We start from the raw sequence: 13015 nt of genomic DNA, 5'->3' as shown, positions 1-13015 counted from the left end.
GTAATAATTTGATATTAAACTGATTATGGCAGTAGAAAGATTATGCCATAGTCATGTAAACACCTTATTCTGTTTATCTTAATCGGCATAAGGTCAAAATCGAAGTAAGCATACGTCGATTAAAACAATTGTTTTCTGGGAATCTTTCAAATTATTAGGACATGTAAACACCTTAATCGGTGTTCCAGCAGTGTATTTGATCTGCGCATGCGCTAGCCTCCCTCTTTAGAGCGAGTGAAGTGAATTCAGAATAAATGTTCTGTTTTGTTGACCTTTATTTAAGGTCAGTTAAGAACACATTTTTATTTCCAATGATGGCCTAGGAACAGTGGGTTATGTGTATCTTGTCAGCTTGGGGATTTGAACTTGCAACCTTCTGGTTGCTAGTCCACTGCTCTAACCACTAGGCTACCCTGCCATCCCAAATGTATGTATGCGTCTTAGAAGTAGTTTTCACATAGAAACTTTATATGTCCGAACTCAGAATCAAATATGCTTCCCAAAAATAACATGGTCGCTGTGGTAGAACGTTTATTTTGATTGCCGATTTTCTGCATTTATTATCAGAGTGCCATCAGGGAGCCTGATTTCAGATGTGTCCATGTAAACAGGATTATTAGGGAAATCGTTCCTCTTGAAAATATGTAATTTTTTAAATCAAACTATTATATTAATCTGACTATCCACAATAATCATATTATTGTGTGCATGTAACCGTACTCAATGTCATGTGTTTACAAGTGCAACGTGGGGGATTTACTGATAAATAGAACATCTTGATCCTGCCGACTACGCAATATGTAACACTCAGGTTCAGTTTAGCCACAAATGGATAATAAACCATCCAAAAAGTCCTGTACTGTCAAACAAAAGTCAAGAAATTGTGGCCATTTGACACACTTGTTCCTCAGTTGAGGTTTCTCACTTGAAGTCCAACAGAACAGACTGTAACCTGGCTCCATAAAACCATCGTAGAATAACTTTGAGAGTTTCTTCTTTAGAAATTTTGCTCGTCTTTCTTTCGACTCTTTAAGGTACATGACTAGGCATCCACAATATGTCATCTGTTAATGATGTAAAATACATATGCAGGCAAAGTATATACGTTCTACACGCCAAAAAATAAACATAATATGAGCATTGGTTTCCATGATTCAGACTCTCTTGGACTCAATGTACACATCCAGCTTAAGAAGCACCAAGATGGATGTTGAAAGGCGTATGGTTGTATTGCACCAACCTTAAAACATCAAGTATGATCAATTACAGTATAATTTCATATATGTGGTAGCTGTCGTTCCTCTGAAATTACTAATCTCTCTGCAAGTAGAAATACCACTTTCAGATTGGTGAGTTTGTTAGCACCTGAAGTTGCAACTCTTAAAGGAAAACCCCAAACAAAAACTATATTTTGATATTTGTTTCATTAGTCCATCGTTGACAAAGTCCCAAAATGAAGTAATGAAACCGATACCAAAACATCGGTTTTTGTTTTTGGGGGGAGGGTTTACCTTTTAGTGCCTTTATTGTACAGTATCAATAATATACCCAATGAGGGAAATGTGTTAATATACCCAAATCAAAGTGCCTGCTTTACATAATTCAGAGAAATGTCAAACCAAACAGTTGAACCAAAACATATGAGCAATTGGTCTCCAGTGCACAGCAGCACCTGTGTTCCTACATGTATGGGTGAAACCATTCCAAACACCCCTCTCATTTTCTGACTATCACCAGATCACCCCCCATTGCCATGACACACACAGTTCAGCCTTGACGAGCCTAGATATGTCTATATCGACATGATAATACATGCCAATTTATAAAAAAGCACCCTTCAATGACAGGAAAACACATTTTTTAAAATAAAAACTTAAAAATAAAAGCCGTTATTCCACAAGAAGCTCCTCCATTGATCTTTCCGAAGGAGAATTGACAAGTGTCGAGATATTCTTCTCATCACAGCCATGTGGAATTCCAAGCACACGAAGACAAAAAGATGCCAAGGCTACAAATAAAGCAAATGGCCATCAAAGGCAGTTACTTTCATATACAACTGAGAACAAAATTACAAAAAAACAAAACAGAAGGGGGCAACCAGAAGAAGCCCTATAAAGGCCATCATAAGCCCCTTGTTCATCGACTCAGGCCCATATGAATGAAAAAATACTATAGTATACTATGGCACAAAATCCTATCCTCCTCTCATTACAGTACATGTGATGTTTTTATTGATTAAGGAAGTTGTAGTATTTTTGGCATTACTATAGTACTTTTTAAATAGGATATGGAGCCCTCGGAACTATTCACGACGCTACAGTAAGTATAATAGTACAAGTGAAGATGGCATCAAATAAAGAGAAAAACAAACATTATTTAGCAAAATGGCAAAAGACAAACTTTTGCTCCAGTGCAAACTCCTTTCCCAGACGATGACACAACCAAAGTCCAACCTGAATAGTAACTGTGTTGTGTAGAGTGTGTGAGGTTGTATGCCTTGAGAGATGTACAGTAGCCTAGAGTTCTGTTCAAATGGAGCATAATCCCAATGTAATCCCTTCCCCTCGCCCTATTCAAAATAGATCTATGAGCTTTTGTGCTTACTTTATGACAGATCTTCCCCATAAGGGGATATACTCACCATTCCTTTATGGGGTTAAAGGAGAATACAATTGAATGAATGTTTATAAAGAATAACTAAACTGTACAATTACCTTCTAAATGATTCAAGAGAATACTTGATGATGGATACTGTATGTCCACAACATATCAAATATGTGAAGCATAACATGCTCCATTTCCCTAATAGCCATTATGAACACTTCAGTTATGGTGTGTCAAAAGACCAGAGCCCAGGGATAGATTTTTGATCTGCATGATATCATTATACAACTTATAGTAGACCTACATCGACCTAATCAAATGTTGGTATATATTGTTACTGTCACGTTCTGACCTTTATTTCCTTTGTTTTGTCGTTATTTAGTATGGTCAGTGCGTGAGTTGGGGTGGGCAGTCTATGTTTGTTTTTCTATGATTTTGGGATTTCTATGTTTCGGCCTAGTATGGTTCTCAATCAGAGGCAGGTGTCATTAGTTGTCTCTGATTGAGAATCATACTTAGGTAGCCTGGGTTTCCCTGTTTGTTTGTGGGTGATTGTCTATGTTAGTTGCTTGTGTCTCATTATAGCGTCACGGTCGTTTATTGTTTAGTATTCCGTGTTCAGTGCTTTCTTTAATTAAAAAATCATCATGAACACATACCACGCTGCATTTTGGTCCGCTCCTTACGACGATCGTGACAGTTACCAATTGGATTTTCATATTTGGAGTTATTAAAATTGTGTCAAATTTCAACCAAACCCTGCTTAAATAAATTATAAGATCATAAAAAACATACACGCCAATACAGTTGTGTTCAGCTAGCTGAGCCTCGTTGTGGTGCCATGTACTGTGCTCTGAGGTATATTTTGTAGGATCTGAGTGAGAACCCTGTGTGGATGGGAGAGTCTCTGGGAGGTGATAGAGGGCTATCAGAGTGAGGCAGGTGAGGATACTCGGGTGAGCAAGGTGCTGTAAACTGAGACCTAACTAGGCTTCATGGGCCGTTTTTACAATGGGCTACGCCTGTACTGAAGTATAAAGATGAGATAGAAAGTGAAAACCTCAGACGGGTCCTTTTCCAAATGGTTAGAACATTTGTTTCAAAGTAATCTATGTTGTAGCACATAGTATTGCTTCCCTCAAATTAAATGTTTTGCACTGGAGTAAAACTTTGGAAACATTGGATAGCCACTGTTTTACTTTCAACTTCTTTTAAAAAAGGAACTTAAATCCATTGATTGATGCTGGGGAATGAGCAACGCTTTAGACTGAGAGGTCATTTTCCAGGTGGGGTTTTGTGGCATTTTGGGGGAAGAGTGTAACCTGACTCCCCCACAGTGTCAGAGGAGAGTGGCATGGTCTGGGTCCATGTTATCCATGCTGGCCAAAATGGCCTTCCGGTCCTCCCGGGGCGGGCGGCGGTACAGGAGAGCGGAGAAGCGGGCATAAGGGTCCTGTCTGACTGGCCGTTTCTTCTTCTTGCGGAGGTAGAGAGCTTCTTCGGGCTGGAGTACCTGAGAGGTGTAGTCCTGCTGGGTCTGAAAGGTGGAGACACCTGGAGGACGGGGATAGCGACATACAGGTCAGAGGTGAGCGAGCCCTAGGTCAGGATAAGAGGGCAGAGGTGGAGAGTAAGGGTCCTGGGTGCTATCAGACATACATTGGGTCGGAAGGTGAGGCATGCAAAACACACAGGAAACCATGGGTCAGAAAAAAGGGTGGTTGAATTAGAGAATGAGCTCAGTTCCAATCCAAGGTAAATACTTTACACTGTACCACTCACCACACCATACCACCACAATATGGTTATTTGCGCACAATACTCTAGGAGAGTAGATACTTCCCAATCAGCAAAATGTAAACGTTACTCGGGTTACATCATCATAACGTCCCCATCCTCAATAATAATTAATTAACACATTTGGATAGCTACAGTAGGCTTTAGGTTTAGCAAATGCTAGCTAGCCAACAGTCCATAAAATGCATTTCAATGCCAGATGAATGACACTATTGGTTTGAATGTTTCAAATTCATTAAAGGGCTTCTACAATGTGGCACCTACATGTTTGGGACCAAAATAAGGTAGTTGTTGGGCAACAAAAAAATTATCTTACAATGGTTCAAATAAGTTAATGAGTTAGAAATGCAACATGAATAAGTGAGACGTTGAATTGTATGATTCAAAAGATAAATTGTATTAACTGATCATCTACAGTCATTTGATACCTGTGTAAGTATTATTAGAAATTATTTCATGACTATGGAGAAAGTTGGTGTCGAAGTTAGGTTTCTGGAGAACTGCAGAACTCATTGAGGGAACTACCTTGGTGTTACCACCACTACGGGTGGGTATCAGAGATGGGGAAAATATCACACCATGGTACCTTAATCACACCATAGTGGCGTGCCGCTGAGTAGATAGCATCGTATGATGCATATATGTAATTTGATTGGCGCCTGTAAAAGAGAAAGTCCTTGTTAATCCTGCTGTGGTGAAGCCTCTAAAAATATATATGGCTACTGAAAACAAATCTGCCAGAGTCTGCCAGACACAATTTCTGTCATAAGAGCGGTATGCCACAAAATGTGCATGTTATTCAATCATTGTCTTACGTCAGGACCATACAACCACAATGCCAGAGGACTCACCTGTTTTTCTTCTGGACTTGGAGTTGTTGTTGTTGACCACCATCATCTTCTTGGCCTTTTTAATACGTTGGTACCTCAATGCATCAAACCTCTCAGACCCCGCAGGGGCACTCGGCTCACCTCGACGATTTCTGAACAAAAAAGGAGGGAGAAGACACGTAACCCTGAGGAACATCTGTCTACTGGACCTCTCTGTCTGCATGAGAGGCCCTCAAAGTCCAAGGATCAAACCTTATGAGTTCTGCTTCACATTACCTAACGTTTGGAGCAATGTGACACACCTGAGGTTTCTGACTGAACAAAGCCAATAGTTCGGCCAAACGAAATCAAAAGGTATGTTTGTGTGACTTGAATCTAGGGTGTTCCTGTATTTTACACTATCTGTTCTATGATTTGTTAAAAAATATAATCATCCTTGTAACAAAGTTGTGATGCGTCAATTTATCCCAAGGTGAGGTATACAAGATTATTACAGTGCTTAAACATTTAGAAAAAAGATTTGCACATGTTATTTTCAGAGGGGAGTGAAAAGATATATATAATAAAAAATAAACCCTACAAATGGAATTTGATTTCAAGCTTAAGTGTAAAGAGCAACACTTTCTTATGGTTTATTTTACCATTTTTATTCTGAAAAGAACAGTTGCAAATCTGAAACAATATTGTCATTTGTAGAACATGAACGAGTATCCCTATCCAGATACCGAGGCACCTTAAAACGGCAGCCCACAAATTCTGTCACCAACACACCAGTTCCTCAAAAGACACGAAAACAAATAGCATTACAAAGGGGCTGTCCTCCAGCTGTGGCTGCAGAGAGAAATTGAAGGCTTTTAGAAGAGGGGGAAAATCACAGCTGAGCGACAAAGCATCATCAATATGTATTCATAGACATGGATACTGTCTACAATGGGCTTCACCATGCTGACAGGGAGAGATGGCGGGAGGGGAAAATGGCTACTTGGGAACAGTCACATTACGAAAAATAAGCCAAAACCAAAACGAAGCACTCGGACAACAAATGTAACAAGAGTTTATTCAGATATTTGTTTTTTGGGGGGGAACTGAATATAAATATTTAGCGATGGCATGCATGGCAGTTTGCACATGGAACAGGACTTTAAAGGGGAATACTCTGAAAAGTGGTCATGTATGGCTCAGTTGGTAGAGCATGGCGCTTGCAACGCCAGGATTGTGGGGCTGATTCCTGGGGCCACCCATACTTAAAATGTATGCACATATGACTGCAATTCGCTTTGGATAAAAGCGTCTGCTAAATGGTATATATTATATTATTATATAAAAGCACTTCATAGGACTGTGGACCTAAAACCAGGGGTGCTTGGTCCCCCTCACATCCTGGGCTAATGCTACTTTCCCCACAATATCAAGAAAGTGTGTCAACAGTTGTGGAAGGACACTTGCTTCACATGGTAGTGAGAACTGTTCTGCAGTCCAAACTTACAAGTGTAATTAGGTTATTTGCGTGTTTTGTTTCCTACTGACTGAAGTTAAGGGAGTTTCGACTGCCAATCATATAAAATATTTCCTAAGAGCATGGGTCCAAAATATTTAATTGGTGTATTATACAAAAGCACCTTAAGTAAGAAAGGATAGTATGTCTACTGCTTGAGAGGAATGCTAAGAATGTAACAAGTCAAAGAGGACATAACAAAGTGCCCATTGCCACAACCCACAAGACTAGACGAGAGAGACAAGCTACTACAGTCTGGACAATCTATAATATAACATTGGGTAGGCTTAGAAAAAGGCTATTACAATTGTAATTGTCTTTGTCAGATACATATATATTTCCTCTGATATCTACTGCTTATTCTTAATGAAGACACAAAAGAAAGCACAAAAAAGTAAGGATAAGTGCAGCTAAGCTGCCAAAGTAACACCATTATACATAATAATGCTTCTGTGGTCAACAGAACAGATAACATTTTTGTCAGGGCCTTGCTTGTGCAAGGACTTTCTTTCAGCTTTTTATATGTACCTGTCAGCTGTCATGGTACAGTGCCTTGTGAAAGTATTCGGCCCCCTTGAACTTTGCGACCTTTTGCCACATTTCAGGCTTCAAACATAAAGATATAAAACTGTATTTTTTTGTGAAGAATCAACAACAAGTGGGACACAATCATGAAGTGGAACGACATTTATTGGATATTTCAAACTTTTTTAACAAATCAAAAACTGAAAAATTGGGCGTGCAAAATTATTCAGCCCCTTTACTTTCAGTGCAGCAAACTCTCTCCAGAAGTTCAGTGAGGATCTCTGAATGATCCAATGTTGACCTAAATGACTAATGATTATAAATACAATCCACCTGTGTGTAATCAAGTCTCCGTATAAATGCACCTGCACTGTGATAGTCTCAGAGGTCCGTCAAAAGCGCAGAGAGCATCATGAAGAACAAGGAACACACCAGGCAGGTCCGAGATACTGTTGTGAAGAAGTTTAAAGCCGGATTTGGATACAAAAAGATTTCCCAAGCTTTAAACATCCCAAGGAGCACTGTGCAAGCGATAATATTGAAATGGAAGGAGTATCAGACCACTGCAAATCTACCAAGACCTGGCTGTCCCTCTAAGCTTTCAGCTCATACAAGGAGAAGACTGATCGGAGATGCAGCCAAGAGGCCCATGATCTCTCTGGATGAACTGCAGAGATCTACAGCTGAGGTGGGAGACTCTGTCCATAGGACAACAATCAGTCGTATATTGCACAAATCTGGCCTTTATGGAAGAGTGGCAAGAAGAAAGCCATTTCTTAAAGATATCCATAAAAGTGTCATTTAAAGTTTGCCACAAGCCACCTGGGAGACACACCAAACATGTGGAAGAAGGTGCTCTGGTCAGATGAAACCAGAATTGAACTTTTTGGCAACAATGCAAAACGTTATGTTTGGCGTAAAAGCAACACAGCTGAACACACCATCCCCACTGTCAAACATGGTGGTGGCAGCATCATGGTTTGGGCCTGCTTTTCTTCAGCAGGGACAGGGAAGATGGTTAAAATTGATGGGAAGATGGATGGAGCCAAATACAGGACCATTCTGGAAGAAAACCTGATGGAGTCTGCAAAAGACCTGAGACTGGGACGGAGATTTGTCTTCCAACAAGACAATTATCCAAAACATAAAGCAAAATCTACAATGGAATGGTTCAAAAATAAACATATCCAGGTGTTAGAATGGCCAAATCAAAGTCCAGACCTGAATCCAATCGAGAATCTGTGGAAAGAACTGAAAACTGCTGTTCACAAATGCTCTCCATCCAACCTCACTGAGCTCGAGCTGTTTTGCAAGGAGGAATGGGAAAAAATGTCAGTCTCTCGATGTGCAAAACTGATAGAGACATACCCCAAGCGACTTACAGCTGTAATCGCAGCAAAAGGTGGCGCTACAAAGTATTAACTTAAGGGGGCTGAATAATTTTGCACGCCCAATTTTTCAGTTTTTGATTTGTTAAAAAAGTTTGAAATATCCAATAAATGTCGTTCCACTTCATGATTGTGTCCCACTTGTTGTTGATTCTTCACAAAAAAATGCAGTTTTATATCTTTATGTTTGAAGCCTGAAATGTGGCAAAAGGTCGCAAAGTTCAAGGGGGCCGAATACTTTCGCAAGGCACTGTAATTAACCAAAACATTCTTCATCGAAAAAGAATGTTGTAATAGTGTTGTTAGCATTCAACTCAAGCATGCAGTTGTGTCAGTGATACAGTGCCTTCAGACAGTATTCACACCCCTTGACTTTTTTCACAGTTTTTTGTGTTACAGCCTGAATTTTAAATGGATTAAATTGAGATTTTGTTTGTCACTGGTCTACACACAATAGCCCATAATGTGAAAGTGGAATATTTTTTCTGAATTTTTACAAATCATTTAAAAATGAAAAGCTGAAATGTCTTGAGTCAATAAGTATTCAGTCCCTTTGTTAAGGGAAAGGGGGATACCTAGTGAGTTGTACAACTGAATGCTCTCAACTGAAATGTGTCTTCCGCATTTAACCTCTGAATCAGAGAGGTGTGGGGGGCTACCTTAATCAACACCCACAGTGCACAGGGAACAGTGGGATAACTGCCTTGTTCAGGGGCAGAATGACAGATTTTTACCGTGGGGATTTGATCCAGCACCCTTTTGGTTACTGGCCCAACGCTCTAACCAACAAGCTACCTATGGCAAGCCTACATAAGTTTAGGAGTAAAAATGTGCTTGACAAGTCAAATAATGAGTTGCATGGACTCACTCTGTGTGCAATAAAAGTGTTTACGTTACTTTTGAATGACTACCTCATCTTTGTACCCCACACATGGAATTATCGGTAAGGTCCCACAGTCAAGCAGTGAATTTCAAACACAGAGTCAACCACAAAAACCAGGGAGGTTTTCCAATGGCTCACAAAGAAGGGCACCTGTTGGTAGATGGGTAAAAAAAAATAAAAGCAGACATTGAATATTCGTTTGAGCATGGTGAAGATATTAATTACACCTTGGATGGTGTGTCAATACACCCAGTCACTACAAAGATACAGGTGTCCTTACTAACTTATTTGCCGGGAAGAAAGGAAACCGCTCAGGGATTTCACCATATTTTCAAGCATAGTGGTGGCTGCATTATGTTGTGGGTATGCTTGTAATCGTTAAGGACTGTGGAGTTTTTTTTCTGGATAAAAAAAAGGAATGGAGCTAAGCAAACAGGCAAAATGCAAGAGGAAAACATGGTTCAGTCTGCTTTCCACCAGACACAGGGAGATTAATTATCCTTTCAGCACAAGGCCAAATCTATACTGGAGTTGCTTACCAAGAAGACAGTGAATGTTCCTGAGGGGAAAAGTTACAGATTTGACTTAAATCTACTTGAAAATATATGGCAAGACCTGAAAATGGTTGTCAAGCAATGAGAGCTTGAAGAATTTTGAAAATAATAATGGGCAAATGTTGCACAATCAGGTGTGAAAAGCTCTTAGAGATTTACCCAGAAAGACTCACAGCTGTAATCACTGCCAAAGGTGTTTGTACAAAGTATTGACTCAGGAGTGTGAATACTTACGTAAATAAAATATTTCTGTATTTCATTTTCAATAAATTTGCAAACATACAGTACTAGTCAAAAGTTTGGACACACCTACTCACTTCAAGGTCTTTCTTTATTTTTTACTATTTTCTACATTGTAGAATAATAGTGAAGACATCAAAACTATGAAATAACACATATGGAATCATGTAGTAACCAAAAAAGTGTTAAACAAATCTAAATATATTTTATATTTGAGGTTCTTCAATGTAGCCATCCTTTGCCTTGATGACAGCTTTGCACACTCTTGGCTTCATGAGGTCACCTGGAATGTGTTTAATTTAACAGGTGTGCCTTGTTCAAAGTTAATTTGTAGAATTTCTCTCTCTTCTTAATGCGTTTGAGCCAATCAGTTGTGTTGTGACAAGGTAGGTGTGGTTTGGTAGCCCTATTTGGTAAAAGACCAAGTCCACAATAAGGCAAGAACAGCTCAAATAAGCAAAGAGAAATGACAGTCCATCATTACATTAAAACATGAAGGTCAGTAAATGCGGAAATTTGAAGAACCTTTCTTCAAGTGTAGTCGCAAAAACCATCAAGCGCTATGATGAAACTGTCTCTCATGAGGACCGCCGCAGGAAAGGAAAACACAGAATTACCTCTGCTACAGAAGATAAGTTCATTGGAGTTTACTGTACCTCAGATTGCTGCCCTTATAAATGTTTCACAGAGTTCAAGTATCAGACACATCTCAATATCAACTGTTCAAGGGATACTGTGTGAATCAGGCCTTCGTGGTTGAATTTCTGCAAAGAAACCACTACTGAAGGACACCAATAATAATAAGAGACTTGCTTGGGCAAAGAAATATGAGCAATGGACATTAGACCGGTGGAAATCTGTCCTTTGGTCTGATGAGCCCAAATTTGAGATTTCTGGTTCCAACTGCCGTGTCTTTGTGAGTAGGTGAACGGATGATTTCCGCATGTGTGGTTCCCACTGTGAAGCATGGAGGAGGAGGTGTGAGGGTGCTTTGCTGGTGACACTGTCAGTGATTTATTTAGAATTCAAGAGACACTTAACCAGCATGGCTACCACATCATTCTGCAGTGATACGCCATCCCATCTGGTTTGCCCTTAGTGGGACTATAATATATTTTTCAATAGTACAATGTCCCAAAACTGATGCGCTGCATCAGATGACCTGGCCTCCACAATCACCCGACCTCAACCCAATTGAGATGGTTTGGGATGAGTCGGACAGCAGAGTGAAGGAAAAGCAGCCTACAAGTGCTCAGCTGTGGGATGTCCTTCAAGACTGTTGGAAAAGCATTCCACATGAAGCTAGTTGAGAGAATGCCAAGAGTGTGTACAGCTGTCACGAAGGCAAAGGGTGGCTACTTTTGTGTTATTTCATAGTTTATGCCTTCACTATTATTCTACAATGTAGAAAATAGTCAAAATAAAGAAAAAACACGGAATGAGTAGTACTGTTTGACTGGTACTGTATCTAAAAAAAAATTGTTTCAATTTGTCATTATGGGGTTGTGTGTGTGTAGATCGGCGTTTCTTAAAGTATGGGTTGCGACGGGACCTGTTAATGGTGGGTCGCGACGTAAATGTATAATTATTTAATAAATTACTGGAATTGACTTGGCCAAGCGCAACTGCAGCTCTTGGTTCATTGCGATCTCTGTTTAGCAGCGGTCTCGGCTCAGTTTGGCAGCTTCTCGAGTGGGAGAGGTATTGGGAGATGCCCTGTGTGCTTCGCGGTTTACCGGATCTTTTTCATGCAGTTTTCCGTTCAAGCCACTGACTTGTTTTTCCCACTCGCCATCACTCACCGCTGTAATGAATTGGACTCATGCTAGCCACAAGTTCTGACTGAGCTCAATCGTAATGAAACGCAAATACAGTGATGACTTTATGTCTCTTTCATACAAACTTTGAGAAATAACGAGGAACGCCCACTGTGTTTTGTGTGGGGAAGTGCTTAGTAATGAGTCTCTCAAAACGAGCAAATTAATAAAACGACACGTCCTGACCAAACATCCAGGCACAACATAACGGTAAACCCAGGGTGTTATTTCAGAACAGGGCAGAATGCTTCAGGAAACTGCTTCGAAAGTGGAAAAGTAAGTCAACTAGCAAAGCATTGTTTACATTTTATAACAGGTGATGATAAGCAGAAATAAGGGAGTACTATCTCTCATAGTAGTAGATATGAGTTTCTCTTTCAAACAATCCCCTGGCCTTGTAACGTTACACAGCTAATAGCTAACGTTAGCCAAAGCAAGGTAACATAAACTCACCCCATTCCGTAACTACGACATTCAAACGAGGCTACAAAGAAAACTAATGAGACTGTGTTGACTTCAAAATCGGGTGGTGAACTAGGTTTCTATTCAAGCGTTGATCGACATGGTAATGGCTCTATAGTATTGGAGAAAAGTTGAATTAACGGACCCTCCGTTACATCGGGACATGTCATGTCGCAAAGTACAGCACACATAAAGCAACTATTTCTGTCTTACAATCTCTCTCCACCAGGTGTAGCACTTCTCTCATCCTTTAAAAACAAGAAATGGTAAGGGGGATACCTAGTCATTTTTTGCATCATTATTGCATGCGATCATCATTGTCAAAGCCGCTGTTTACTTTACTAGATCACTTTAGCACCGCCCTATAAACCGCCCTTCAAATTCGACACAAACCTTCAAATAGTCATGTAATGACACATT

The 13015-nt window shown here is 39.9% G+C and overlaps 1 protein-coding gene across 4 annotated transcripts in view; it reads right to left on the bottom strand.

Moving 5' to 3' along the window:
* Positions 1–518: 518 nt before the first annotated feature.
* Positions 519–13015, bottom strand: part of LOC110533527 (protein turtle homolog B) — a 192222-nt gene continuing 179725 nt past the window's right edge. For 2 of the 4 annotated variants that reach the window (XM_090186177.1, XM_090186178.1), the window contains exons 20-21: positions 5253–5383; positions 521–4158 (exon numbers count right to left, since the gene is read on the bottom strand). In XM_090186177.1, coding sequence (XP_090042303.1) covers positions 3944–4158; positions 5253–5383 — 346 coding nt within the window. In that variant the 3' untranslated portion in view covers positions 521–3943. Of the gene's footprint in view, positions 4159–4987; positions 5061–5252; positions 5384–13015 lie in introns of all 4 variants that reach the window. The other 2 variants (XM_090186172.1, XM_090186171.1) reach the window with 2 other exon arrangements.

Source organism: Oncorhynchus mykiss, chromosome 10, assembly GCF_057628025.1.
Source record: "Oncorhynchus mykiss isolate SJ-2025 chromosome 10, ASM5762802v1, whole genome shotgun sequence".
NCBI classification, from domain to species: Eukaryota; Metazoa; Chordata; class Actinopteri; order Salmoniformes; family Salmonidae; genus Oncorhynchus; species Oncorhynchus mykiss.
Note: the sequence above shows the minus strand (reverse complement) of the source record. Positions and strands in the feature narration are given on the sequence as shown.